The sequence below is a fragment of the Pan troglodytes genome, chromosome 18 (assembly GCF_028858775.2).
Source record: "Pan troglodytes isolate AG18354 chromosome 18, NHGRI_mPanTro3-v2.0_pri, whole genome shotgun sequence".
NCBI classification, from domain to species: Eukaryota; Metazoa; Chordata; class Mammalia; order Primates; family Hominidae; genus Pan; species Pan troglodytes.
The window spans coordinates 79,263,357-79,291,029 of record NC_072416.2 but is presented as its reverse complement, the minus strand read 5'-3'; the positions used below and the strand labels follow the sequence as shown (position 1 = coordinate 79,291,029).

General features: G+C 49.0%; 1 protein-coding gene and 1 non-coding gene across 2 annotated transcripts in view; both read left to right on the top strand.

The window, feature by feature from the left end:
* The window catches only part of LOC454266 (polycystin-1-like protein 2), a 101,201-nt gene that overhangs the window by 72,714 nt on the left and 814 nt on the right, over window positions 1-27,673 (top strand). The window contains 7 exon segments of the mRNA XM_054668490.2: window positions 1,276-1,603; window positions 5,602-5,735; window positions 7,672-7,799; window positions 11,847-12,007; window positions 16,883-17,093; window positions 19,982-20,083; window positions 20,586-20,717. Of these exon segments, the coding sequence (XP_054524465.2) occupies window positions 1,276-1,603; window positions 5,602-5,735; window positions 7,672-7,799; window positions 11,847-12,007; window positions 16,883-17,093; window positions 19,982-20,083; window positions 20,586-20,717 (1,196 nt within the window).
* LOC112206000 (U6 spliceosomal RNA) lies at window positions 22,745-22,851 on the top strand. Its single transcript, XR_002940126.1, has one exon. It is a non-coding gene; the product is annotated as a U6 spliceosomal RNA (small nuclear RNA).

The following is a 27,673-nucleotide window of genomic DNA, read 5'->3' as shown; positions in this document are numbered from 1 at the left end:
GAGGGAAGGGAAGGAAGGGAGGAAAGAAGGGAGGGAAGGAAGGAAGGAAGGAAAGAAAGAGAGAGGAAGGAAGGAGGGAAGGAAGGAAGGGAGGAAGGAAGAGAGAAAACCAATCAATAACCACAGGACCAGATGCTATGAAGGAGGGACTCAGAAGTCTGGGTGTGCCCAAGGGGGGACTCTCCACCTTCCCTTCCCCCGATGCAGAGTGGAGAACCTCCTAAGTGAGTGATAACAGAGCTTGAACCAGCTAGGCAAAAACAGTGCACCAGGCAGAATGAACAATACAAGAAAAGCCCAGCCTCTTGCCATGGGATGCGTGTTCTTGGAACCACAGTGTGTTGAGTGTGACTCTCGTGTAGGATGTGAGTTAAGGATCAGTGAGAAGCAAAGCAGGAGAGATGAACGGGCCAGATCATGAAGGATCTCAGGAGCGTGTATCTCATCCTTGAGGAAATGAGGTGCCATTGAATTTCTACATGAGGCTATGGCATAAATCTGTGGTATAGAAGGATCACTCTGGAAGCATGTGGAAGTTGGAGTAAAGGGTGGGCAAGTTGGCCGGGTGCGGTGGCTCACACCTGTAATCCCAGCACTTTGGGAGGCCGAGGTGAGTGGATCACCCAAGGTCAGGAGTCCGAGACCAGCCTGGCCAACATGGAGAAACCCTATCTCTAATAAAAATACAAAAAATTAGCTGGGCATGGTGGCATGTGCCTGTAATCCCAGCTACTCAGGAGGCGGAGGCAGGACAGTTGCTTGAATCAGGAGGCAAAGGTTGCAGTGAGCCAAGATCATGCCATTGCACTCTAGCCTAGGCAACAAGAGCAAAACTCTGTCTCAAAAAAAAAAAAAGAGGTGGAGGAGGTGGCAAGTTAGGATGCTGAGGACACAGGATGAGGGCTGGTGCAGGGACCAGGGACAGTGGTGATGGAGAGAAGGGGATGGGCACATAAGACATGGAAAAAGTAGGATGGATAGGATGTGGTGACCAGTGGGATGGAGGATTGAGGAGAAAGGGCACAGGCACGTCCAGGTGGATGACGGGGTGGCAGGTTCCATTCCCTAAGAGAAGTTGTGCGGAAGCACAGTAGATTCCAGTAGGAGAGATGGTGAGGTTATTTGGATAAATGTAGCCTATAGTTGGTGATAAACTTCTCTGGGCTGTCTCTATAATGGGTATGCTGAATTTCACATTAGCCTCAGGCCAGGGAGCTTGGAATGTGTTAAGATTATTTTGACTGCTAGATTTACCCACCTTGTTTTTCTTTTTAGGCTTTATCACTGATGGGAACTCCAAGCTGGTTGGCAGTGCCCAGATTCGTCAAGTGAGTGTCCGGGAAAGCTCTTGCCCTCTTGCCCAGCAGCTGCAGGCATCTCTCAACGGATGCCGTGCACCATATTCCCTGGATGCTGAAGACCTGGCAGACTATGGGGAAGGCTGGAATGCCACCGCCCTCAGTAATGGCAGTAGCTTTCCCCAGGCTTGGCAGTACCAGAGCCAGGACCAACGTCAAGGGTATCCCATCTGGGGCAAACTCACTGTGTACCGGGGAGGAGGCTACGTGGTCCCCTTGGGGACTGATCGCCAAAGCACGTCAAGGTAAGGTTGACTTGATTCATTTGTAGCTGAGTAAAGTCTTTTGCTAGAGTCCACATCTGCTTGGGGAATGTAGTCTTCCAAACAGGGCTGAGCCAAGTTCATTCAGGTCCTTGTGGGAGGGCTTGTAGGATGCAGAATCATGCAGGTTGTGTTTTCAGGTCCCTGGGAACTAAGCCATCTCAGAATTGGAAGGAAAGTCTCTCTCTAGCATTCACAGCCTGGTTGCTTCTGCTAGAGCCAGGCCAGAGATGGGGAGCTCACTACCACTCAAAGCAGTCCACCCTTAGGCAAGAGGGAATTAGTTAAGGATCTGTCAAGAATTACGCAAAATCTGAGGTTTTACCCTACTTGTAAGCCAACAAGCTAGCCTGTTAACTGTTTCATGGATGCTGGCAGAATACGCAATATTCCTGGGTCAGAGACAAAGGATTTTGTTACGGCAAAAGTCATAGCAGAACATTACACTGGTCTGAGTCAGTTGCCCACAAAGGGCCATGAAAGATGCCTGCATGTGCCTGCAATACAGAGCCTGGGGGCATTTGATGCTTTTACAACAGCAGAAAGAAGCCTACTCTTTGTCCAAAGGAAGGCATCACCTCATCCCACAAGGTTGCACACTGCAAATACAGCCCTAAGAAGTGACTTGGCTAAAGCACAGCCACGGCCTTGCATTCCTAGAATACCCAGTAAGAACGTGCAGGGATGCTCAGGGTCCGTGAAGACTGACTCAACATGCCCTTGAGACAAGAGACCTAGATTTGAAACCCTGGCACTGCTCCTTTTAGCTGTGTAGCCCAAGCAAATTAGCAGACCCGTGTGAACCTCAGTTTCCTCCCTTGTATGATCATTGCACCAAGGTGGTTTATGATGGTGCAGCCTGTTACTCTGTCTACAAACAGGGTCTCCTGGGGTTAAGGAAAGGCCAGGAATAGTCTATTTCAGAATAAGAGGCATTTTTCCTGCTAATTGGAATGACTGCAGATATTCTCTCTCTGGTGGCTGGGTGCAGTGATCATGCCTGTAATCTCAGCTCTCTGAGAGGCCAAGGCAGAAGGAGCACCTGAGGTCAGGAGTTCGAGACCAGTATGGCCAACATGGAGAAACCCCATCTCTACTAAAAATACAAAAAATTAGTGGCGGGTGCCTGTAATCCCAGCTACTCAGGAGGCTGAGGCAGGAGAATCGCTTGAATACGGGAGGCAGAGGTTGCAGTGAACCGAGGTTGCGCCATTGCACTCCAGCCTGGGCAACAAGAGCGAAACTCTGTCTCGGAAAAAAAAAAAAAAAGATATTCTCTCTCTGTCTGCTGCTATGTACCAAGCAGGATGCAGACCCACTGGGGACACAGCATATTACAGGCCCATCATTATTACTGGAAGTAATAACAACTATCATTACTACACACACACAACACACACACACACATGCACACACATCCCTCCATGTTCTCTAAATGATCTGAAGGCACTGGTGTTAACACCGTTGTAGAGCCGGGCACAGTGGCTCACACCTATAATTCCAGCACTTTGGGAGGCTGACACAGGGGGATTGCTTGAGCCCAGGAATTTGAGACCAGCCTGGACAACATACTGAGATTCTGCCTCTTAAAAAGATAACAAATTACCTGGGCATGGGGATACGCACCTGTGGTCCCAGCAGCTTGGGAGGCTGAGGTGGGAGGATCACATGAGCCTGGGAGGTGGAGGATGCAGTGAGAGATGATTGCCATTGCACCCCATTCTGAGCAACAGAGCAATACCCTGTCTCATAAACACAAAAAACCACACCATGGCAGATGAGGAAACCAAGGCCTGGAGAAGTTATTAGCTTGTCCAGGAGGCAGCCAAGATTTGAACCCAGGTCCCTCCACCACCTTCAGGGCATGTGCTCTTTCCACCACACCAGGCTGACAGATCTCCGGGAGCTCATGGGAGCTGCTTGCCTAAGCCCCTGATGTTTTATATGATTCTTTTTTATTTATTTATTTATTTATTTATTTATTTATTTATTTATTTTTGAGACAGAGTCTTGCTCTTGTTGCCCAGGCTGGAGTGCAATGGCGTGATCTCAGCTCACTGCCACCTCTCCTTCTGGGCTCAAGTGATTCTCCTGCCTCAACCTCCTGAGTAGCTGGAATTACAGGTGCACGCCACCACACCCAGCTAATTTTTGTATTTTTAGTAGAGGTGGAGTTTCACCATGTTGGCCAGGCTGGTCTTGAACTCCTGACCTCAGGTGATCCGTCCACCTCAGCATGCCAAAGTGCTGGGATTACAAGCATTAGCCATCAGCCCAGCCTCCTTTTTTTCTTTTTCTTTATTTCTTTTTTTTTTTTTTTTTTTTTTCGGAGACAGAGTCTTGCTCTGTTGCCCGGGCTGGAGTGCATTGATGTGATCTCAGCTCACTGCAACCTCCACCTCCCAGGTTCAAGCAATTCTCCTGCCCCAGCCTCCTGAGTAGCTGAGAATACAGGCATGTGCCACCATGCCTGGCTAAATTTTTTGTATTTTTAGTAGAGACAGTGTTTCACCATGTTAGCCAGGTTGATCTCAAACTCCTGACCTCAGGTGATCTGCCTGCCTCAGCCTCCCAAAGTGATGAGATTACAGGTGTGAGCCACCATGCCCGGCCCTTTTTTCTTCTTTTGAGACAGTCTCACACTATCACCCAGGCTGGAGTGTAGTGGCATGATCTTGACTCATGGCAACCTCTGCCTCCTGGATTCAAATGATTCTCCTGTCTCAGCCTCAAGCAATTTTCATGCCTCAGCCTCCTGAGTAGCTGGGATTACAGGCATACACCACTACAGCTAATTTTTTCTTTTTCTTTTTTTTTTTTTTTTGAGACAGAGTCTCGCTCTGTCACCCAGGTTGAGGTGCAGTGGCATGATATCGGCTCACTGTAACCTCTGCCACCCTGGTTCAAACAATTCCCATCTCAGCCTCCTGAGAAGCTGGGATTACAGGCATGCGCCACCATGCCCAGCGAATTTTTGTATTTTTAGTAGAGACGGAATTTCACCATGTTGTTCAGGCTGGTCTCGATGTCCTGACCTCAGATAATCCACCCACCTCAGCCTCCCAAAGTGCTGAGATTACAGGCGTGAGCCACCGCACCCGGTCACGCCTGGCTAATTTTTGTATTTTTGTATTTTTAGTGGAGACGGGGTTTCACCATGTTGGCCAGGCTGGTTTCAAACTCCTGACCTCAGGTGATCCACCTGCCTCAGCCTCCCAAACTGCTGGGATTACAGATGTGAGCCACCGCACCCGGACTATGATTCTTCTAACACCATGGCTCTCAAACCGTAAAAAGCATCCAAGGCTGGGCGCGGTGGCTCACGCCTGTAATCCCAGCACTTTGGGAGGCCGAGGCGGGCGGATCACGAAGTCAGGAGATCGAGACTATCCTGGCTAACACGGTGAAACCCCGCCTCTACTAAAAATACAAAAAATTAGCCGGGTGCCGTGGCAGGCACCTGTAGTCCCAGCTACTCGGGAGGCTGAGGCAGGAGAATGGCGTGAACCCAGGAGGCAGAGCTTACAGTGAGCCGAGATCGCACCACTGCACTCCAGTCTGGGCGACAGTTCAAGACTCTGTCTCAAAAAAAAAAAAAAAAAAAAAATCCAAATCCTGGCGGGCTCATCAAAACACGCATTCTGGGCTCCCCTGAGAGTGTCTGACTCAGCAGGTCTAGGGCGGGCCTGAAAATCTGTATTTCCAACAAGCTCCCAGGTGATGCTGATGCTGCTGGTGTGGGCACTACACTTTGAGAATCTCTGCTCTGATGGCCAGGAGATGAGGAGTGCCACCATATCACAGCGTGGGCTACAAAATGTGACCACTCCCAGCAGCAGCTCTGTTGGCCTGGTGGCCCAGGGAGCAGAGCAGAAACAGAGGGAGAAGTTGAGACAGGAAGTACTGGCCTCAGTCAAGGGGCTGCCGGGACATGGAGCCCCTGCAGGATAGCAATGCCCCAATGCCACTCTTTCCTGCAGAATTCTCCGCTATCTCTTTGACAACACCTGGCTGGACGCCTTGACCAGAGCTGTGTTTGTGGAGTTCACTGTCTACAACGCCAACGTCAACCTGTTCTGCATTGTCACGCTGACGCTAGAGACCAGCGCTCTGGGTGGGCAGCCTCGCCTGGGAACCCTCTGCAGGGCTCCAGAAGACATATACTCCTTCCCCTGGGCTGGGGCTCCTGACCTACCTGGGTGCAGCCACCCCGGGGCCAGAGCTCCAGAGCAAATACTTATTTAGTGAATCTAGGTGTGGGTCTTGGTTATCCTTGCAGCCATGAGTCCCTGGGCCCCCGAAGGCAAAGCATTAGGGCCCTCCACCCTAATTCTTCCCATCTTTCTGGCCTAGTCGCCCAAGTTATCGTAAAACAGCCTATTCAGAGTCCAAAGGCAGCTTATCCATTGCCTAATCCCGAGCTTCCCTGTCTGCTGGGGTTGGGGGTGGTGACCTGGCAGTGACGGCGAGGGAGAATGTGACGTAACAGATCATATCACCTAATATAATATTTCACCATACATCAGTGCACAGCACAAAGTACGTTTTACAACATAATCCAGCACACATGCAACCAAGATGAAATGTTCACAAATAACATGTACTTTAACTCCATGAGGCCAGGCGTGGTGGTTCGCCCCCATGATCCCAGCACTTTGGGAGGTCAAGGTGGGAGGACTCCTTGAGCCCAGGAGTCCAAGACCAGCCTGGGCATCATGGTGAGACCTGGTCTCTATAAAATTTAAAAAACAAAAAACTACATGTGATGGGCTCTCATATTTTGTGTTCTATTCTATTTATTCTTCCTCATGCCTCCTTCCCCCTTTAAAATGCTGATCACAGTCTTCTAAAAACCAATCTATAGTCTATTCAGCTGATGGTCAATTTACCTAAAAGCCAACCTCCTCTCCAGTGAATACCAAACTTTTAGAAAATATTAGATTATGTTTTTAATTATAAAAGTAATATAGGCCGGGAGTGGTGGCTCACACCTGTAATCCCAGCACTTTGGGAGGCCATTGGTGGGGTGGGGGGGTGCAAATCACCAGGTCAGGAGTTCAAGACTAGCCTGGCCAACATGGCGAAACCCCGTCTCTACTAAACATACAAAAATTAGCTGGGCGTGGTGGCGGGCACCTGTAATCCCAGCTACTCAGGAGGCTGAGGCAGGAGAATCGCTTGAACCCAGGAGGTGGAGGTTGCAGTAAGCCGAGATTGTGCCATTGCACTCCAGCCTGGGCAACAAGAGCAAGACTCCATCTCAAAAAAAAAAAAAAAGGAATATATGTTTGTGTTTTAAAAACAAAATTCAGAACTGTGAAAACTGAAGGGCTTTCAATTTCCATTGTCCTTCTGCATTGCTGATAGTTTCTTCTGAATCCTTTTTGGGTTTACCTGTGTATCTTTTTTTTTTTTTTTTTTTTTTGAGACACAGTCCTTCTCTGTCACCCAGGCTGGAGTGCAATGGTGTGATCTCGGCTCACTGCAACCTCTGCCTCCTGGGTTCAAGCAATTCTCCTGCCTCAGCCTCCCGAGTAGCTGGGACTACAGGTGCCCGCCACCACGCCTGGCTAACTTTTTGTATTTTTAGTAGAGACGGGGTTTTACCATGTTAGCCAGGATGGGCTCAATCTCCGGACCTTATGATCTGCCCACCTCAGCCTCCCAAAGTGCTGGAATTAGAGGCGTGAGCCCATGGGCCCGGCCCAAAATGGCTTTAAATGAGCCAAGTGGGAGTCAATTGTCATTATATGGGTGGATGTGCTTTATCTGGAGGTATCTGTGCCCAAAAGGCCAACATCAAATGCCGAGGGGAGGGGAGAACCTTCCACTGCAGCCCCTCCGCCCCTTCTGTTGCATCCGCTGTCTTCGGTGTCTACCACGTGTCCACGTTCAGTCCTTCGGGTCTGAAATAACTTTGGCTTTTCCTTGGCCCCAGCCAGCCCTCGGGGGGTTGAGCTTGAGTCATCTGACCTGATGGCTCCTGTCAGAAGCCATGGCTCTGAGCAACCAGGTCGCCCAGAGTGAGCAGAACGCACTTTGCTCCCCAGGCACCTTCTTTACGCACCCGGCCCTGCAGAGCCTTCGCCTGTACCCCTTCACCGACGGCTGGCACCCCTTCGTGGTAGCGGCAGAGCTCATCTACTTCCTCTTCCTCCTCTACTACATGGTGGTGCAGGTAAGGGGCATGCTCATAGCTCATGAGCAGGGTTTGGGGTGCAGGGGTGCCTGGTGCCTCACCAACACCTCTCCTCTTCCTTGTAAGTGGGATGGGAAAGGGATTTTTTCCTTTTTTTTTTTTGAGATGGAGTCTCACTCTGTCACCAGGCTGGAATACAGTGGTGTAATCTCGGCTCACTGCAGCCTCCACCTCCTGGGTTCAAATGATTCTCCTGCCTCGGCATCTTGAGTAGCTGGGACTACAGGCATGCACCACCAAGCCCTGCTAATTTTTGTGTGTTTAGTAGAGATGGGGTTTCACCATGTTGGCCAGGATTGTCTCGAACTCCTGACCTCGTGAACCGCCTGCCTCAGCCTCCCAAAGTGCTGGGATTACAGGCGTGAGCCACCGCACCCGGCCGGGAAAGGGCTTTGCCTTAGGTGTTTGCTGGGAGCAACCTTTGGTCCTTCCATTGGTCCTAGGGCTGATCTAGGCTGCTAGATCAGGGCATGGGAAGGACCCAAGGTTGGTACTCCTCAGGAATTGAGAACTCAAAGTGGGGTCCTTCATGGGTGGGGAAGGGAGAGGAGCATGGGTCCTGTTTCTACTGAACTGAGACCTTCCAAAGAGCCAGGGTAGGGCGATGGTACGGGGAAGTGACCCTACAGCTGGGTGTGGAAGTCCTCTGAACTTAGATTGTGGGGCCTCTTAGCATCTTTTGTTCCCACCCACGGTCACTGGGAGTTAGGCAACATCCCCTTTGCCACCTTTATTGCCATGTTGCATCCAAACGTGCAGATGTTGATGACGCTAAAGGCTGGACGATCATGAGAACACACCGGAAGCTACTCCCCTCCTCCTGACAAAAATGCAAACCAGATTCCCGAAAGGGGGCATCTTGGCCCTCCATCGTCTTCTCCAACACCCTGTTTAAAGCAAGGATGATATTTTTGAGTGCTTATTGCATAGCAGGCATTGTGCTAAGAACGTATGTGTTTTCTCTTTCAACAACAGGAGAAAGGTCCTATGGGCTCTAATTCAGAGTAGGAAACTAAAGTCCAGAGACTTTAAGTCATTTATCCAAGGTCAGAATTTGAACACAGGGAGTCTGACCCCTGACCGTCACACTCGACCGCTATCCACAGCATCAGCCTCATGAAGCAGCGCACTCACCTGGTCTTGAGCATCACCAGTTCAAGCCCAATGGCCAACAGTCATCAGACAGCAACTTCAATCCATGCACCTGTCCAAGAACCTCACAGCAGATCTGTTCACCACCCGCCTCCACGGTTCACTGCCCTCCTCCAACCGCCTCCACACTGTGCCTGCAGCTGCTTCAGAAAGCTGCTCTCCAAAACCTACAAATCTCTCTCAAAATGCTGCTTGGGCAGTTTTAAAAATCTCCCCACTCTCCATCCCTTTGTTGTAAAAGTGAACTTAGCCTGCCACCAGCCAAATGGAAGTCCTTCTTTCTTAAGAGTGGGTAGGAGGGGCACAGTGGCTCAAGCCTATAATCCCAGCATTTTGGGAGGCCAAGACGGGCAGATCACTTGAGGTCAGGAGTTGGAGACCAGCCTGGCCAACGTTGCAAAACCTCATCTCTACTAAAAATACAAAAATTAGCCGGGCATGGTGGCAGGCGCCTGTAGTCCCAGCTACTTGGGAGACTGATGCAGTAGAATCACTTGAACCTGGGAGGCAGAGGTTGCAGTGAGCTGAGATCCTGCCACAGCACTCCAGCCTGGATGACAGAGCAAGACTCTGTCTCCAAAAAAAACAAAACAAAATTGCTGGGTGCGGTGGCTCACGCCTGTAATCCCAGCACTTTGGGAGGCCAAGGCAGGTGGATCATGAGATCAGGAGTTCAAGACTAGCCTGGCCAACATGGTGAAAACCCATCTCTACTAAAAATATAAAATTAGCCGGGTGTGGTGGTGCATGCCTGTAATTACAGCTACTCGGGAGGCTGAGGCAGGAGAATCGCTTGAACTGGAGGCAGAGGTTGCAGTGAGCTGAGATTGCACCACTGCACTCCAGGACTAGGCAACAAGAGCGAAACTCTGTCCCTGGCGAAAAAAAGAAAGAAAGAAAAGGAAGGAAGGAAGGAAAGGAAGGAAAGGAAAGAAAGGAAGAAAGAAGAGGAAAAAAGAATGGGCAGGAGGGGAAACTGGTACAAAAATAGAAGATTCTCTTGAGTGAAAGGGAAAAGATGGGGAGGAAGATGAAGAACACATGCAGGATCGTTCTTATGAACTTGTGACACCTGTTGGGGAAGTTTAATTAAAACTAAGTCTCCTGCCTATCCAGAAAACCTCTCCACAAGGGCAGAAAAGAAAGAAAACTACCTAACTATCTATTTGTCTATCTATGTAGAGAGAGGGTCTGGCTCTGTTGCCCTGGCTGGAGTGCTGGAGTGCAGTAGTGCAGTCCCAGATTACTGCAGCCTCAACCTCCCCGGGGTCGAGTGATCCTCCTACCTCAGCCTCCCGAGTAGCTGAGACTATAGGCATGTGTCACCACATCCAGCTAATTTTTGTACTTTTTGTAGAGATGAGGCTTTGTCTTTTTCTTTTTTTTTTTGAGACGGAGTCTTGCTCTGTTGCCCAGGCTGGAGTACAGTGGTGACTTCTGTGCTCACTGCATCCTCCGCCTCCTGGGTTTAAGAGATTTCCAGCTTATTTTTATATTTGTAGTACAGACAGGGTTTTCACCATGTTGGCCAGGCTGGTCTCGAGCTCCTGACCTCAAGTGATTTGTCTGCCTTGGCCTCCCAAAGTACTGAGATTACAGGCGTGAGCCCATTTTTGTGATTTTGCCCAGGCTGTTCTCTAACTCCTGGGCTCAAGTGATTGTCACGCCTCAGCCTCCCAAAGTGTTGTAGAGGTATGAGTCGCCACGCTCAGCAATTTTTAAAATTATTTATTTATTTATTTTATTATTTATTTATTTATTTTTGAGACAGATTCTTTCTCTGTCACCAAGTTGGAGGGCAATGGTGCGAACTTGGCTCACTTTAACCTCCGCCTCCAGGGTTCAAGCAATTCTCCCGCCTCAGCCTCCTGAGTAGCTGGGACTGCAAGCACCCGCCACCACGCCCAGCTAATTTTTATATTTTTAATAGAGACAGGGTTTCGCCATGTTGGCCAGGATGGTCTGGATCTCTTGACCTTGTGATCCGCCAGCCACAGCCTCTCAAAGTGCTGGGATTACAGGCGTGAGCCACCGTGCCCAGCCTAAATTATTTATTTTTAATTGTGGGAAATATACGTAACATAACATTTACCATTTTAACCACTTTTAAGTGTTTAGTGGCATTAGGTCCACTCATATCATTGTGCAAGTGCCACTACCGTCCATCTCCAGAAGGATGAACTCTTTCCATGTTGCAAACTACAGCCAGCTGGGTTCGGTGGCTCACACTTGTAATCCCAGCACTTTGGGAAGCAGAGGCGGGCAGATCACCTGAGGTCAGGAGTTTGAGACTAGCCTGGCCAACAAAATGAAACCCCTTCTCTACTAAAAATACAAAAATTAGCTGGGTGTGGTGGCAGACGTCTGTAATCCCAGCTACTCAGGAAGCTGAAGGAGAAGAATTGCTTGAACCCGGGAGGCGGAGGTTGCATTGAGCTGAGATGGGGCCCGCTGCACTCCAGCCTGAGCAACAGAGGGAGACTCCATCTCAAAAAAAAAAAAAAAAGAATTTCCTGGGGTTTAAATACCTTCTAGAGGTTTCCATTGGTTAATCGGTGTATGTCCTATGTAAACGAAGAGGTTAAAGTGAAGTTACAAAGTCATTTACTCGGGGTACACCCTATGTGAATGAAGAGGATATTTCCTGTCATAGCTGAAGTGTTTCCATTTGATTTAGTTCTTAGGTTCCCTGCCTCCAGGCCCTATTATCCCTCGTCAGTGGGTCTGTGCACAAGGCTGGGGAGAGGCCCGGGCACTCTGTGCATGGGGGCCAGAGCTGGGGAAGCCTCCTGCCAGAGGGCCCTCCGGGATGGGGAGGGAGCAGCCCTGTGGGGCGGGGGCAGTCACGGCCGCAACTTCACGCTCCTTTTCCAGGGCAAGCGCATGAGGAAGCAGACGTGGGGCCATTTCCGCAGCAAGTGGAATCTTCTGGAGCTGGCCATCATCCTGGCCAGCTGGAGCGCCCTGGCGGTGTTTGTGAAGAGGATTGTCATGGCCGAAAGGGACCTCCAGCGCTGCCGGAACCACAGGGAGGAGTCAGTGGCTGTCTCCTCAGCCCCCCAGCTCCCCACACTGGCCCCTCTTCCTACAGCTCCGTTTGAGGCCCAGGGGTCAGAAGGAGGTTTTAGAATGCTGTGAACCCTCAGGGGATAAAGGGGCACTCCTAGTAGACATAACTCTAGCTGCCACCTAGATTCAGGTGTGGGGCCAGCCACAAGTGAGTACGATTGGAGAGGACTCAGACAAAATAGAACATCTTGTGCAAATGTTCCCAAAACATAGGACCATGGGGCATCCTGCTTAGGCTCTCCAAAACCTTGCAAAGGGGAGGCTCTTTGCAAGTATTATGGCTCCAGTAAGCTCACCTCTGCTACCATACACTAAGTGTCCACTATGTGGTAGGCAGGATGTTTTCACCTAGGGAATCATCATCAGAATTGATGAAGGTCAGTGTTATCATCGCCCCATTTGACAAAGACATTGAGGGCAGGGTGTGGTGGCTCATGCCTGTAATCTCAGCACTTTGGGAGGCCAAGGCGGGTGGATCATTTGAGGTCAGGAGTTCGAGACCAGCCTGGCCAATATGGTAAAACCCCATCCCTACTAAAAATACAAAAATTAGCTGGGCGTGATGGCATGCACCTGCAGTCCCAGCTACTTGGGCGCCTGTAGTCCCAGCTACTCAGGAGGCGGGAGAATCGCTAGAACCCGGGAAGCAAAAGTTGCAGTGAGCCGAGATTGCGCCACTGCCCTCCAGCCTGGGTGACAGAGGGAGACTGGGTCTCAAAAAAACAGACAAAGACATTGAGGCTCAGAGAGGTCACGTGACTTCCCCAAGGCCACACAGCTAAAATGTGGCAGACAAGTAATTTAAGCCTAGCTTGTGTGGCTCCAGGGTCCCCTCCGTTGCTTGGAATCATTGGGTTTCTTGACTCACTCATTCGTTTTATAGATATAGCTAACATGTATTGAGTTATTGCTAAATGTCATACACTTTCATAAAAACACCACATTACAAGCAGTGTCTCATCTCACCTACACCTGAATCCTCCTGAGACCTCTAAGAGATGATATTATCACCATCCCTTTTTTTGTTTTGTTTTTTGAGACGGACTCTTGCATGATCTCAGCTCACTGCAACCTCTCCCTCCTGGGTTCAAGTCATTCTCCTGCCTCAGCCTCCCCAGTAGCTGGGATTACAAGTACACACCACCATACCCGGTTAATTTTTGTATTTTTAATAGAGACGGGGTTTCACCATGTTGGCCAGGCTGATCTCGAACTCCTGACTTCATGATCCACCGCCGCTTGACTTCCCAAAGTGCTGGGATTACAGGCGTGAGCCACCGCGCGCAGCCTCATCATCCTTTTTTTTACAAATGAGGAAATCACATGTAATGAGGCTTGGAGAGGTTAAGCTGCATGAAAGGAAAATAAAATCTTGGGACCCCAATCCACTCTGCCAAAAGGAAAAAGAAAAATTAAGCTGAAAATTGAGTCATGCAAGAAACTGCCTTTCGTTTTGTTCCTGAAGAGAGAGTTACAGCTAAAAGGTTGATCTCTGCAGGTAGCAGCTCCATGTTCACCTTATCTTATGTGAAGTGCCCACTTAACTGAGCATGAGACAAATACATCATTGACTATTCCCTTACCTGCTCCTTTTCTCTGGCAACATGTGGATTCAATAGTGTCACCAGACCCTCCGTCTTTCCTCTCTAGCCCGCTTTTCACTTTTAAGTATTGAAGGCTTCGGGCTGGGCATGGTGGCTCATGCCTAATAAAAGAGGGCTTATGGCCTCTTTTATTTATGTTTTGAGACGGGGTCTTGCTCTGTCACCCAGGCTGGAGTGCAATGGCGTGATCACAGCTCACGATAGCCTTGATCTCCAGGGCTCATGCGATCCTCTCACCTCAGCCTCCTGTGTAGCTGGGACCACAGGCTCACGCTACCATGCTCAGGTAATTTTCTTTTTTTTTGAGACGGAGTCTCACTCTGTCGCCCAGGCTGGAGTGCAGTGGCACCATCTTGGGTCACCGCAACCTCCGCCTCCCAGGTTGAAGCAATTCTCCTCCCTCAGTCTCCTGTGTAGCTGGATTGCAGGTGCATGCCACTACGCACAGCTAACTTTTGTATTTTTAGTAGAGATGGGGTTTCACCATGTTGGCCAGGCTGGTCTCGAACTCCTGACCTTGTGATCTTCCCACCTTGGCCTCCCAAAGTGCTGGGATTACAGCCATGAGCCACCGCGCCCGGCCGCTCAGGTAATTTTTAAATTATCTGTAGAGATGAGGTCTTGCTCTGTTGCCCAAGTTGGTTTTGAACTCCTGGGCTCAAGCATTCCTCCTGCCTTGGCTTCCCAAAGCAATGGGATTACAGGCATGAGCCTCCATGCCCAGCCAGCCCTTCTTTATGAAGGCAGTTAGCCATATTAAAGCATGGGTCTCAACCTTGGCTACATATGAGAATAACTCCAAGGAGACAGTAAAAATACTGAAGCCAGGCTGGGTGCGGTGGCTTATACCTATAATCCCAGCACTTTGGCAGGCTGAGGTGGGCGGATCACAAGGTCAGGAGTTCAAGACCAGCCTGGCCAACATGATGAAACCCCGTCTCTGCTAAAAATACAAAAATTAGCTGGGCATGGTGAAGTGTGCCTACAGTCCCAGTTACTCAGGAGTTTGAGGCAGGAGAATTGCTTGTACCCAGGAGGAGGATGTTGCAGTAAGCCAAGATTGTGCCACTGCACTCCAGCCTGGGTGACAGAGCCAGACTCCATCTCAAGAAAAAAATAAAATAAAAATAAAAGAGGGCTTATGTATTGTTATTTTTTCCACATACATAAGCAATTAAATGGCGTGAGACGGTGTTAGGTCTTCTTTTTTTTTGTTTTGAGACAGAGTTTCGCTGTTGTTGCCCAGGCTGGAGTGTAATGGCGCGATCTCAGCTCACTGCAACCTCTGCCTCCCGGATTTAAGGGATTCTCCTGCCTTAGCCTCCCGAGTAGCTGAGACTACAGGCGCCTGCCACCACGCCTGGATAATTTTTTGTATTTTTAGTAGAGATGGGGTTTCACCATGTTGGCCAGGCTGGTTGCGAACTCCAGACCTCAGGTGATCCACTGGCCTTGGCCTCCAGAAGTGCTGGGATTACAAGTGCAAGCCACCGTGCCCAGCCAGCATTAGGTCTTTTAAGAGAGACAGGAGAAAGGAGCTGCTGGAGTCAAAGGCGGAAGCAACCGTTTGTACCAGCAACTCCAGTCTGCTCAAAGGGAAGGAAGATTCTGGAAGGCAGGAGATTTGGGTAAAAGGTTGGTTCTCACTGAGGCCTGGCCAGTACCCAAGGTGGCAAACCCAGTCTGTGCTTTGTGTCCCTCGGTGTGGCCCTGTAGAGAGCTGCCCTGAATGGGTCCAACCTTGGAGGAGAGCACGGGGAAAGCTCTCCAGATCACAGAGCTTCGGGAAGGTAGTGTCACCTTGAACCTGTTTGAAAAGGCTTCTTCTGTAGAATAGCTAGAAGGGAGGCCTCACAAGTTTTTCTTTTTTAAGCAATTTCAATTTTTATTATTTTTTTATAGAGACAGGAGTCTCACATTGTTCCCCATGCTGATCTCGAACTCCTGGCCTCAAGTGATCCTCCCGCCTCAGCCTCCCAATGTGCTGAGATTGCAGGCATGAGCCACTGTGCCTGGCCTCCAATTTTATTTAGGTTCAGGGGGTACATGTGCAGGTTTGTTACATGAGTATATTGCGTGATGCTGAGGTTTGGGGTGCGAATGACCTCGATACCCAAGTAGTAAGCACAGTACCCAGTAGATAGTTTCTCAACCCTTGCCTGCCTCTCTCCAGTCTTGCAGTCCCCAGTGTCTGTTGTTTCCATCTTTATGTCCATAACTAGCTAATGTTTAGCTCCCACTTACAAGTGAGAACACGCAGTATTTGATTTTCTGTTCCTGTGTTAATTTGCTTAGGATGATGGCCTCCAGCCGCATCCGTGCCACTGCAGAGGACGTGGTTTTGTTCCTTTTTGTGGCTGCAAAGTTTTTCAGTTAACAAGAAATACCATATGGCTTCATAAAACTTATTTATTTTTATTTATTTTTTATTTTTGAGACAGAGTTTTGCTCTTGTCACCCAGGCTAGAGTGCAGTGTCATGATGTCAGCTCACTGCAACCTCTGCCTCCTGGGTTCAAGAGATTCTCTTGCCTCAGCCTCCTAAGTAACTGGGATTACAGGCATGCGCCACCACACCTGGCCAATTTTTATATTTTTGCTAGAGACAGGGATTTGCCATGTTGGCCAGGCTGGTCTCGAACTCCTGACCTCAGGTGATCTGCCTGCCTTGGCCTCCCAAAGTGCTGGGATTACAGGTGTGAGCCACCACGCCTGGACTATAAAACTTTTAAAAACAGATCAGGGAAAAAAAATGTCTTGAGTCCAACATCCCAGAGAAAACCACATGGTGATTGGTCTGCTGCCGTCTCACTGATGACGATCATAGCTCACTACAGCTTCAAACCCCTGAACTCAAGTGATCCTCCCACCTCAGCCTCTTGAGTAGCTAGGATTACCAGTGCACACCATGAAGTCCAACTACCATTATCATCTTTGTCACCATCACCATCATCTTCAGCATCATCACCATCATCATTACTGTCATTGTCATTACCACTCTCACACCACAATTCCCAGCATCCTCCTCCTCCTCCTCCTCATCATCATCACCACCTACCTGGGGGAACTGGGATGGCTCTCTTTCCCAGACCTGTTTCTGGACCTGATGGCCTATGAGATGATGATAGAACTAATCCCGCAGCCCAAAATGCCGATAAATTCAATCTTGCACCCAGATGAGTTCTGGCTGAACTGCTCAAGGTCTCTGAGACCCAGCCTTTGCATTTTGGTCCCACAGAGGCATCAGCTTCAGTGAGACAGCAGCAGCCGATGCTGCCCTTGGCTACATCATTGCCTTCCTGGTACTCCTGTCCACAGTGAAGCTTTGGCATCTGCTCAGGTTGAATCCCAAAATGAACATGATTACGGCAGCCCTACGCCGTGCCTGGGGCAACATTTCAGGCTTTATCATTGTCATCCTTACCATGCTCCTGGCTTACTCCATCGCGGTAAGTATCTGCTTTGGGAAAAGTTCGGGGCGGGTCTCTGCAGAAACCAAGGCTAATTGGTGGTGGGAAAGTGGACAGTTAGGGTTAGGGAGACCCTGGGAACCCAAGGAAGGTGGTGGCTCTTGTAAGTACAGGGTCTCTTTGCTGTGAGCTCATGCACCAGTCATCTCAAATGGCAAAGGCTGGAGAGCTCAGGTGGATAGGGTGAGGAGGCATAGGCTCTAGTGCTGAAAGGGTCCAGGTTTGGGAAGAATTCCTTTCTGCCTCTAGACCCCTCCTGGATATGCCAGTTATCCTGGCTTCCCAACTGGTCAGAAGGCACAGGGCTAACTCCTAGACACACACAGAGCACTGCTGCTGTGCTGGGGGATGGATGGGGCCACCGCGTCCTTGAGTTGGGGCAGAGGTGGGGATGTGAAGGTAGAAACATCCACAGGCCATGCCAGTGCTTGTTGTCCAAGACATGACTCATGAGCTTGGGAGGGCCAATGCCACTTCACTCAGCACTTTAAGAGCACATTGACAAGCATGGCCCTGTGTAGAAAAACATAAATGAAAACATTAAATTTTCTTTTTTGTTGTTGAGACGGAGTCTTGTTCTGCTGCCCAGGTTGGAGTGCAGTGGCACGATCTAGGCTCACTGCAACCTTCACCTCCCAGGTTCAAGTGATTCTCTTGCCTCATTCTCCTGAGTAGCTGGGATTGCTGGTGCACACCACCATGCCTGGCTAATTTTGTATTTGTAGTAGAGACAGGGTTTCACCATGTTGGTCAGGCTGGTCTCGATCTCCTGACTTCAGGTGATCCACCCACCTCGGCCTCCCAAAGTACTGGGATTACAGGCATGAGCGACCGTGCGTGGCTTTTTTTTTTTTTTTTTTTTTTTTGGATACAGAGTCTCACTCTGTTGCCCAGGCTGGAGTGCAGTGTCACAATCTCGGCTCACTGCAACCTCTGCCTCCCAGGTTCAAGCGATTCTCCTGTTTCAGCCTCCTGACTAGCTGGGACTACAGGCATGTGCCACGACACCCGGCCAATTTTTGTATTTTTGGTAAAAACAGTGTTTCATCATGTTGGTCTCAAACTCCTGACCTCAGGTAATCTGCCTACCTTGGCCGCCCAAAGCGCTGGGATTACAGGCGTGAGCCACCGCGCCCAGCCAAAAACATTAAATTTTCAATTCTTTTTTATGATCACGTGAGAAACAAAGCCCCTCTTACATCCTGGCCCCCACCACATCCTGATGTCCTTCTAAATACACCCCCTACTGCCCACCATGTTCCCATGCGAGCCCTGGCCTTCCGTTCATCTCTGGCCTTTAGCACAACCCTGGCCCACTCCCTACCCCAGGGCCTTCCCCATTCTCACCCTGGCTCCATCCAGTCTCTTGCCTTCCTCTCCTCCCTGATCATCCTATCCACGAGCCCATCGCATCCTAGTCCCCACTCCACCCCAACCCTCACCCCACTCTGCCTCCCTGTCACCTCAGGCTTGACCCCTTCCATCCCTAGCCCCACCCGATCTTCCTTTCCCACTCCTGGAAACAGGTGGGGTGCACTGAGGGAGTGATGGGGGTGTGTTCTGGAAAGTTGGAGTCTGTGATTTTGGTGAAAGGTCCCGTCTAAATCCTAATGTGGATTTCTTCAGCCCTCCATGCAGTGTCTGGGCTGCAGGGACATTGCAGTGTCCCATGGGACCAAAAGTCATCAACTCAGAGACAGAGCCAGGGGCTGCTGGGCCTCCCTCTGACACCGCAGCCTTGGGAAAGTTTTGAGAGTGAGGGGTTGTGGTGAGGGAAAATGCAGTGAGGGGAGGGCCTCACCCAGGCAGAAGCCCATCATCCATTCATCCCAGTTCCCCAGAGCGAAGAGTTTGGAGTCGCAGAGTGCCCAGACTCATTGTCAGGTATTTGCACCGCATCTGGGGAACACTGCGGTGGCTTAGCAGGTGGCTGCCTGAGCCCCAGAGGCACCCTGGGCACTCCCTCATCCTGGTGGGCACAAAGATAGGCATCATCAACAGGCCATGGACACAATAAAGGTCCTGGACAAGGTCATCCAGGCAGCACTTCCAGAAACTTGACACACACATGCACATGGATGCACACACATGCACACCTACACACATGCACACATGCACGTGCATACACGTACACACATACAAATACACACACACATATGCACACACATAAACACTACACATGGATACACACACACACATATATACACATGCATGTGCACACAAATACACTACACATAGATACACACATACACATATATACACGTACATACACAAAAGTGCATATGTGCAGATATTGATGCCCACAGGAATACACGTGTACACTCTCACACAGACACACTTGTGGCCTCGCATGCACAGACCCACAGAGAGGAACACATGCTTGCCACATAGAACCAGTTGTGGACCGGGTGCGGTGGCTCACGCCCATAATCCTATCACTTGGGAGGCCAAGGTGGGTGGATCACCTGAGATCCGGAGTTCGAGGCCAGCCTGACCAACATGGTGAAACCCTGTCTCTATGAAAAATAGAAAAATTAGCCAGACGTGGTGGTGTGTGCCTGTAGTCCCAGCTACTTGTGAGGCTGAGGGAGGAGAATCGCTTGAACCCAGGAGGCGGAGGCTGCAGTGAGCCCAGATCGAACCATTGTACTCCAGCCTGGGTGACAGAGCAAGACTCCATCTCGCAAAAAAACAAACAAAAACCTGTTGTGTACACACACCTACTTGCACACCCCTGTAGGTACAGTAGCTTGACCAGCCCGGCCAGGGCAGTGGCTGACACAGACCACCCACCTCACTGTGAAACAGCAGGCTGTTTGGGCCTTGGCAGCCTCCTTCCCTGTTCATGAGAATTCTTTCCATGACAGTCGAACTTAATATTTGGTTGGAAACTCCGTTCCTACAAAACCCTCTTTGATGCGGCGGAGACGATGATCAGCCTTCAGCTGGGAATCTTCAACTACGAGGAGGTAACCGGGTGAGGGCACGGGTGCTGCCATCTATACTGAGCCTCTAGGAAGATTAGAAAAAGCACTCCCTGTCCACCCCACCCCGTGCCATCCCTTGGGCCCATGGCCTGGCAAGCACCGGGCAAGTCTGGACAAAGAGAAGTGTTCCCCCTCCTCTAGGTGGACACCCCTGCTAGAGCCCACAGCTTGCCCTTGGGGGACCCCTGCTCACAGAGGAACATTGGGTGCTGGCTACTCAGGGGAGGGCTGTACAGGGGTCTCCCAAAGGAAACACCCCCTACCCTGGGCAGAAAGGGCAGCCGTCTTTGGAGGTGGCAGCCGTGGAAAGTGAGGGGCTGCCCGTTCTCTCCTTTCCCAGCTCTCTCAGCCCCGGGAAGAGGGGACCTTCCAGGCTCTAGGCTCTGCCTAACTCTGAGGACCATTTTTCCTCTGAGGGTTCCCAGTAGGGGAAGTGGCTACTGGGACCTAGGACACTGGATGACCCTGGCTTTCTTTCTGACAGGTCCTGGACTATAGACCAGTGCTTGGCTCCTTCCTCATTGGGTCCTGCATCGTTTTTATGACATTTGTGGTGCTGAACCTGTTTATCTCTGTCATCCTGGTGGCCTTCAGTGAGGAGCAAAAATACTATCAGGTGAGTCGCTTTGGCCTGTTCCTCATCAGTCATTGAACTATGAAGAGGCTGGAGCGGTGTTAGACTTTAGGGAACTTGAGAGATCATTGTAGCTCAGAGCCCTCATTTAACAGGAGGGGTAACTGAGGCATAGACAGAGGACATTAATTCCCCAAAATCACAAGCAAGTGAGGGGCAGGGCTGGGACCAGAGCTGGGTCTCCTGATTCCCTATGTGAGACTCTGTTCGCGACACCAGTGACCTGCACCCTGAGTGCATCTTAGAATCACCTGGGGCCTTTTGGAAACAACGGCTGCCCAGCCAGAGACCAATACCAACAGAGACCAACACCAACAGAGACCAACACCAACAGAGACCAACACCAACAGAGACTAATACCAACAGAGACCAACACCAGCAGAATCTCTGGGAAAATGAGCCAGCCCTTGGTATGTTTGAAATCTCTTTGGGTAACTTTTTTTTTTCTTGAGACAGAGTTTTTGCTCTTGTTGCCCAGGCTGGAGTGCAATGGCACAATCTTGGCTCACTGTAACCTCCACCTCCTGGGTTCAAGCGATTCTCCTGCCTCAGCCTCCCAAGTAGCTGGGATTACAGGCATGCACCACCACACCTGGCTAATTTTTTGTATTTAGTAGAGACGGGGTTTCACCATGTTGGTCAGGCTGGTCTTGAACTCCTGACCTCAGGTGATCCACCAATCTTGGCCTCCCAAAGTGCTGGGGTTACAGACACGAGCTACCACGCCCAGCCATCTCTTTGGGTAATTTTCAGGTTAATGAACAGCCAAGGTTGAAAACCCATACTACACTCCAAAACCTCAACCCACGTCGTCATGGCTCGGAGGGCAACAAGCTAGGCACTCGTGATCGACCTCCCACCCATGGAAGAGTCAGCGTGCTGGGCTGCCTGCAGGAAGAGGGATATGAGCACACAGACTGCAGGTTAATAACAGCCACCAGCACCACCCACACAGCGCTCTCTTCACAACCGAAGTTGTGCTGAAGGCTTCGCACATTTTATTTAATCTTCAAAACAGCTCCCTGAAGTAGGTATAATTATTCACAACGTACAGAGAAGGGAACCAACGCTCACAGAGATGAAATCATTTACCTAGAACCATAGAGCTAGAAAGTAGGAAAGGTGGGATTTCAACCTGGATCTGTCTGACTTGGATGTATGGTTTTTGTTTTGTTTTCTTTTCCTGCCCTTCTGGAGGTATGACTGTGTGAAGGGTGACGTATTATGCAGCTCACCCTTCCTGTCCCAGTTGAAAGATTCTTTCAATCTGTATGCCTAAGCCGGGTGTGGTGGCACACACCTGTAGTCCTAGCTACACAGGAGGCTGAGGTGGGAGGATCACCTGAGACCAGGAGACGAAGCCTGCAGTGAGCTGTGATCATGCCACTGCACTCCAGCCTGGGTGACAAAGCAAGATCCTGTCTCTAAAGAAAAAAAAGAAAAATCTGCACGTCTAACAAAGAAACCCTTAAGACACTCTTCTTTGAATTTTTCCATTTCTATACAAGAGCAGCAATTTGGTATTGTTGTTTTTCTAAATTGCAAAAGATTTCATAAAGGTGACATACTCCATCATGTTGAAGGATCATTGTAAAGAGTTATTTTTCCTGGAAACCAGGAAATTATTGCCCACAGGATTCAAGAATGCTAAGAATGCTGCCCCTCTTCTGTTGCTAAATGGTCTCTGGTACACTTGTAACGTGTGTCCCAGATCTGTGTTTGGAAAGGAAATACAAATTTTTATTTCTACTAAACTCTCACTTAACACAGAACACTTCTGTGACCAAATGTGTGGAGATTTTCTCCACACACCAAGCAATTCTCCAGCAGACACCAACTGGGTATCTTATACCGACTGGGCATCCCTAATCCAAAAATCAGAAATCCAGAATGCTCCAAAATCCAAAATTGTTTGCATGCTCACCTGAGGTGGCACATGGAAAATTCCACACATAACTACTTAATACAAACTTTGTTTCATGTACAAAATTATTGAAAATACTGAGCCAGTGTTCACTTCAGCAGCACATATGCTAAAATCGGAATGATACAGAGAAGATCAGCATGACCCCTATGCAAGGAGGTTGTGCAAATTCACGAAGTGTTTCATATTTTTAATAAAATTTTAAAATAAAAAAATATATACTGGGCTGGGCCCAGTGGCTCACGCCTGCAATCCCAGCACTTTGGGAAGCTGAAACAGGAGAATCACTTGAGGCCAGGAGTTAAAGACCAGCCTGGGCAATATAGAAAGACCCTATCTGTGCAAAAAATACAAAAATTAGCTGGGCCTGGTGGCATGTGCCTCTTCTTCTGGCTACTTGGGAGGATAGCTTGAGCCCAGGATGCAGTAAGCCATGATTGCACCACTGCTCTCTAGCCTGCACGACAGAGCAAGATGCTATCTCTAAAACATAAATAAAAATTAAAAACACACATTGTATGAAATTACCTCCAGGCTATGTGTATAAGGTGTATATAAATATAAATAAATTTCCTGTTTAGTCTTGGGTCCCATTCCCAAGATACCTCATTATTCATTCTCCAAAATCTGAAAAAATCTGAAACACAAAACACTTGTCATCCCAAGCATTTCGGATGAGGGATACTCAACCTGTATAACAACTATTTATATAGCATTTACATTGTGTTAAGTATTATAAGTACTTAATGGTACTTATAGGCCAGGTGCGGCGGCTCAAGCCTGTAATCCCAGCACTTTGGGAGGCTGAGGCGGGCTGATCACCTGAGGTCAGGAGTTCGAGCCCAGCCTCAACATGGAGAAACCCCGTCTCTACTAAAAATACAAAATTAGCCCGGCGTAGTGGTGCATGCCTGTAATCTCAGCTACTCGGGAGGCTGAGGCAGGAGAATTGCTTCAACCTGGGAGGCGGAGGTTGCGGTGAGCTGAGATCGTGCCATTGCACTCCAGCCTGGGCAACAAGAGCGGAAACTCCATCTCAAAAAAAAAGAAAAAAAAAAAGGTACTTATAGATGATGACTTAAAGTATACAGGAGAATGTGTGTGGGTTATATGTAAACATTATGGCTTTTTTTTTTTTTTTTTATCAGAGACTTGACCATCCGAGGATTTTCTGGTGACCTGCCTCATCCTGAAGCTATCTAGGGGCCTGCCCTAAGTCACTCATTAGCAAAAACTCAGATGTGATGAAAGGGGGCTCATCATGAATAGCAAAAGACACTCCTATTATTGCCGGGCGCGGTGGCTCACGCCTGTAATCCCAGCACTTTGGGAGGCCGAGGCGGGCGGATCACCTGAGGTCGGGAGTTCGAGACCAGCCTGACCAACATGGAGAAACCCCGTCTCTACTAAAAATACAAAAAAATTAGCTGGGCATGGTGCCACATGCCTGTAATCTCAGCTACTTGGGAGGCTGAGGCAGGAGAATCGCTTGAATGCAGGAGGCGGAGGTTGCAGTGAGCCAAGATCGCGCCATTGCACTGCAGCCTGGGCAACAAAAGCAAAACTCTGTCTAAAAAAAAAAAAAAAAAAAAAAAAGACACTCCTATTATTAGTAAATTCTAAGGGTTTCAGGAGCTCTGTGATGGGAACCGAGGTCAAAGATCAAATATGGTTCATATTATACCACAATGCCTTTGTTCTGCAAAAAGATTTGATATTTTAAAAACAATTTTGTAGTGTTGGGGAAATGTTTTCATTTTAGCAAGGAAGCAGAGAGCGTTGCTAGGTCTGATGCCCAGGTACTCCAACTGTACCTTAATTTGGAGATGCAATTAAGTAGCCCCCTTTAATTAAAGTTACTTTCTCCGAGTGGGTTCCTTCTATCAGAAGATTGAACTTGTCCATTGTAAATAAATTATTTTTTTAACAATGAAGATATATTTCATGTGCCATAAAATTAACCATTTTAAATCATACAATTAAACGTTTTTTAGTATATTCACAGAGTTGTGCAAACATCGTCACTAATTCCAGAATATTTTCTTTCTTTCTTTCTTTTTTGAGAGCGTCTCACTCCATCACCCAGGCTGGAGTGCAGTGGCAGATCTCGGCTCACTACAACCTCCACCTCCCAGGTTTAAGTGATTCTTCTGCCTCAGCCTCTTAAGCAGCTGGGACTACAGGAGCACGCCACCATGCCTGGCTAATTTTTTGTATTTTTAGTAGAAGTGGGGTTTCACCATGTTAGCCAGGCTGGTCTCGAACTTCTGACCTTGTCATTTGCCCACCTCGGTTTTCCAAAGTGTTGGGATTACAGGTATTAGCCACCACACCCGGCCTTCTTTTTTTTTTTAAATAGAGACGGGGTTTTGCTATGTGGCCCAGGTTGTTCTCAAACTCCTAGGCTCAAGCAATCCACCCACCTTGGCTTCCCGAAGTGCTAGGATTACAGGTGTGAGGCACCACACCCAGCCCTAGAACATTTTCTTTTTCATTTTTTCTTTTCTTTTCTGTTTTTTGTTTGTTTGTTTTGTTTTTTGTTTTGTTTTGTTTTGAGCTAGAGTCTTGATCTCTCACCCAGGCTGGAGTGCAGTGGCGTGATCTTGGCTCACTGCAACCTCCGCCTCCCAAGTTCAAGTGATTCTTTTGCCTCAGCATCCTGAGTAGCTGTGATTACAGGTGCCCACCACCACAGCCAGCTAATTTTTGTATTTTTAGTAGGGATGGGTTTTACCATGTTGGCCAGGGTGGTCTCAAACTCCTGATCTCAGGTGATCTGCCAGCCTCCCAAAGTGCTGGGATTACAGATGTGAGCCACCGTGCCTGGGCTCAGAACATTTTCAATACCACAAAGAAGCCCTCTACCTATTAATAATCACCTCCCATATCCATGCCTCCAGCCCCTGGCAACCACTAATCTATATTCTATTTCTTTGCATTTGCCTATTCTGGAAATTCATATTCATATAAATAAGCTCGGACAACATGTGGTCTTTTGTGTCTGGCTTATTTCATTTAGCATCATGTCTTCAAGATTCATCCATGTAGTAGCATGTATCCACGTCATTCCTTTTTACGGCTGAGTCATATTTCACTGTGTGGGTAAAACAACGATGTGCTTATCCGTTCCCCAGCTGATGGGTATTTGGGTTGTTTCTGTATTTTGGCTTTAACAAACAATGCTGCTATGACCATTCTGTGGGCAGAATTTCATATAGACATGTGTTTTCGCTTCTCTTGGGCATATACCTGGAAGTGAAATTTCTGGTTTACACAGTAACTGTTTAATTGTTTGAAGACCTGCCACACTGTTTTCTGAAGCAGCTGTACCATTTTAGATCCCCAGCAGCAATGTGCAGGACCTTTGCACATAAATTCTTCTGTTTGTTTGTTTGCTTGCTTGCTTTTGAGAAAGGGGCTTGCTCTGTCACCCAGGCTGGAGTGCAGTGGTGCAATCTCGGCTTACTGGAGCCTCGGCCTCCTGGGCTGGAGCCATCCTCCCACCTTAGACCCAGTAGCTGGGACTGCACCACACCTGGCTAATTTTTTTGTATTTTTGGTAGAGATGAGGTTTCCCCATTTTGGCCGGGCTGGTCTCAAATTTCTGGGCTCAAGTGACCTGCCTGCCTCAGCCTCCCACATTGCTGGAATTATAGGTGTGAACCATCACACCTGGCCTGATTTTTAAACACTCTTCTTTTTTTTTTTTTGTGATGGAGTTTTGCTCTTGTTGCCAGGCTGGAGTGCAATGGCACGATCTCGGCTCACTGCAACCTCTGCCACCTGAGTTCATGCAATTCTCCTGCTTCAGCCTCCCAAGTAGCTGGGATTACAGGCATGTGCCCACCATGCCCAGCTAATTTTGTATTTTTAGTAGAGATGGGGTTTCACCATGTTGGTCAGGCTGGTCTCAAACTCCTGACCTCAGGTGATCTGCCTACCTTGGCCTCCCAAAGTGCTGGGATTACAGGTGTGAGCCACCACTTCCAGCTGTGATTTTTAAAATTATCTGTAGAGATGGGGTCTCACTATGTTGTCCAGGATGGACTCGAACTCCTAGGATCAAGCAATCGTCTCACCTTGGCCTCCCAAAATCCTGGGATTATAAATATAAGCCCCTGTGCTCAGCCTGTACATAAGTTCTTAACAGCCTCTGTTGGGGTGGTAGAGAGCATTTTCTGACGAGTTTACTGAACGTGCCTCGTTGGTACCTATAGTCTGCCATTCCTGTTTCCTAGAAGTTGTTCTTTCTTTGCTTTAAGTCACTCTTAAATATGTGTATATGGTTGAGAAGTGTGGGAAAGCCAGAGAGAAACATCTATTTAGTTTTTCATTCCCAGAACTTCCTCCCGTACCAGGCTAGGCCAGGAGGTAAACAGAGCAAGCAGAAGGAATAATAATAAAGAACTACAAGGCCAGGCCCAGAGGCTCACGCCTCTAATCCTAGCACTTTGGGAGGCCGAGGTGGGTGAATCACCTGAGGTCAGGAGTTCGAGACCAGCCCCGCCAACATGGTGAAACCCTGTCTCTACCAAAGATACAAAAATTAGCTGGGCGTGGTGGTGTGTGCCTATAATCCCAGCTACTCGGGAGGCTGAGGCAGGAGAATAGCTGGAATCTAGGAGACGGAGGCTGCAGTGAGCCGAGATTGAGCCACTGCACTCCAGCCTTGGTGACAGAGCTAGACTCTGTCTCAAAAAAAAAAAAAAAGAACGAAAGAAGGAGCCACCACCAACACTCTGACCTAGAGGAAAAGGGGAGACACTCATCTCAGAAGGGGGCCCATGTGCTTTTAACTTCAGGCTCAGCTGCCCAGCCGAGGCTTACTCTGCGCTGGCTTGGGAATTTGAAATGTGGCAGTGAAAACTCAGTCATCCTCATCAGAGAGGTGGAGGGAGCCCGCTGAGGATAAAGGATGGAGCACACACCCTTGGCATTCCCAGAGGGAGGCCTTTCTGCCCTAAAACAGCTCTCAACAGTGAAGTAACCTAGGTTGAGACCAAACTGGACAGTA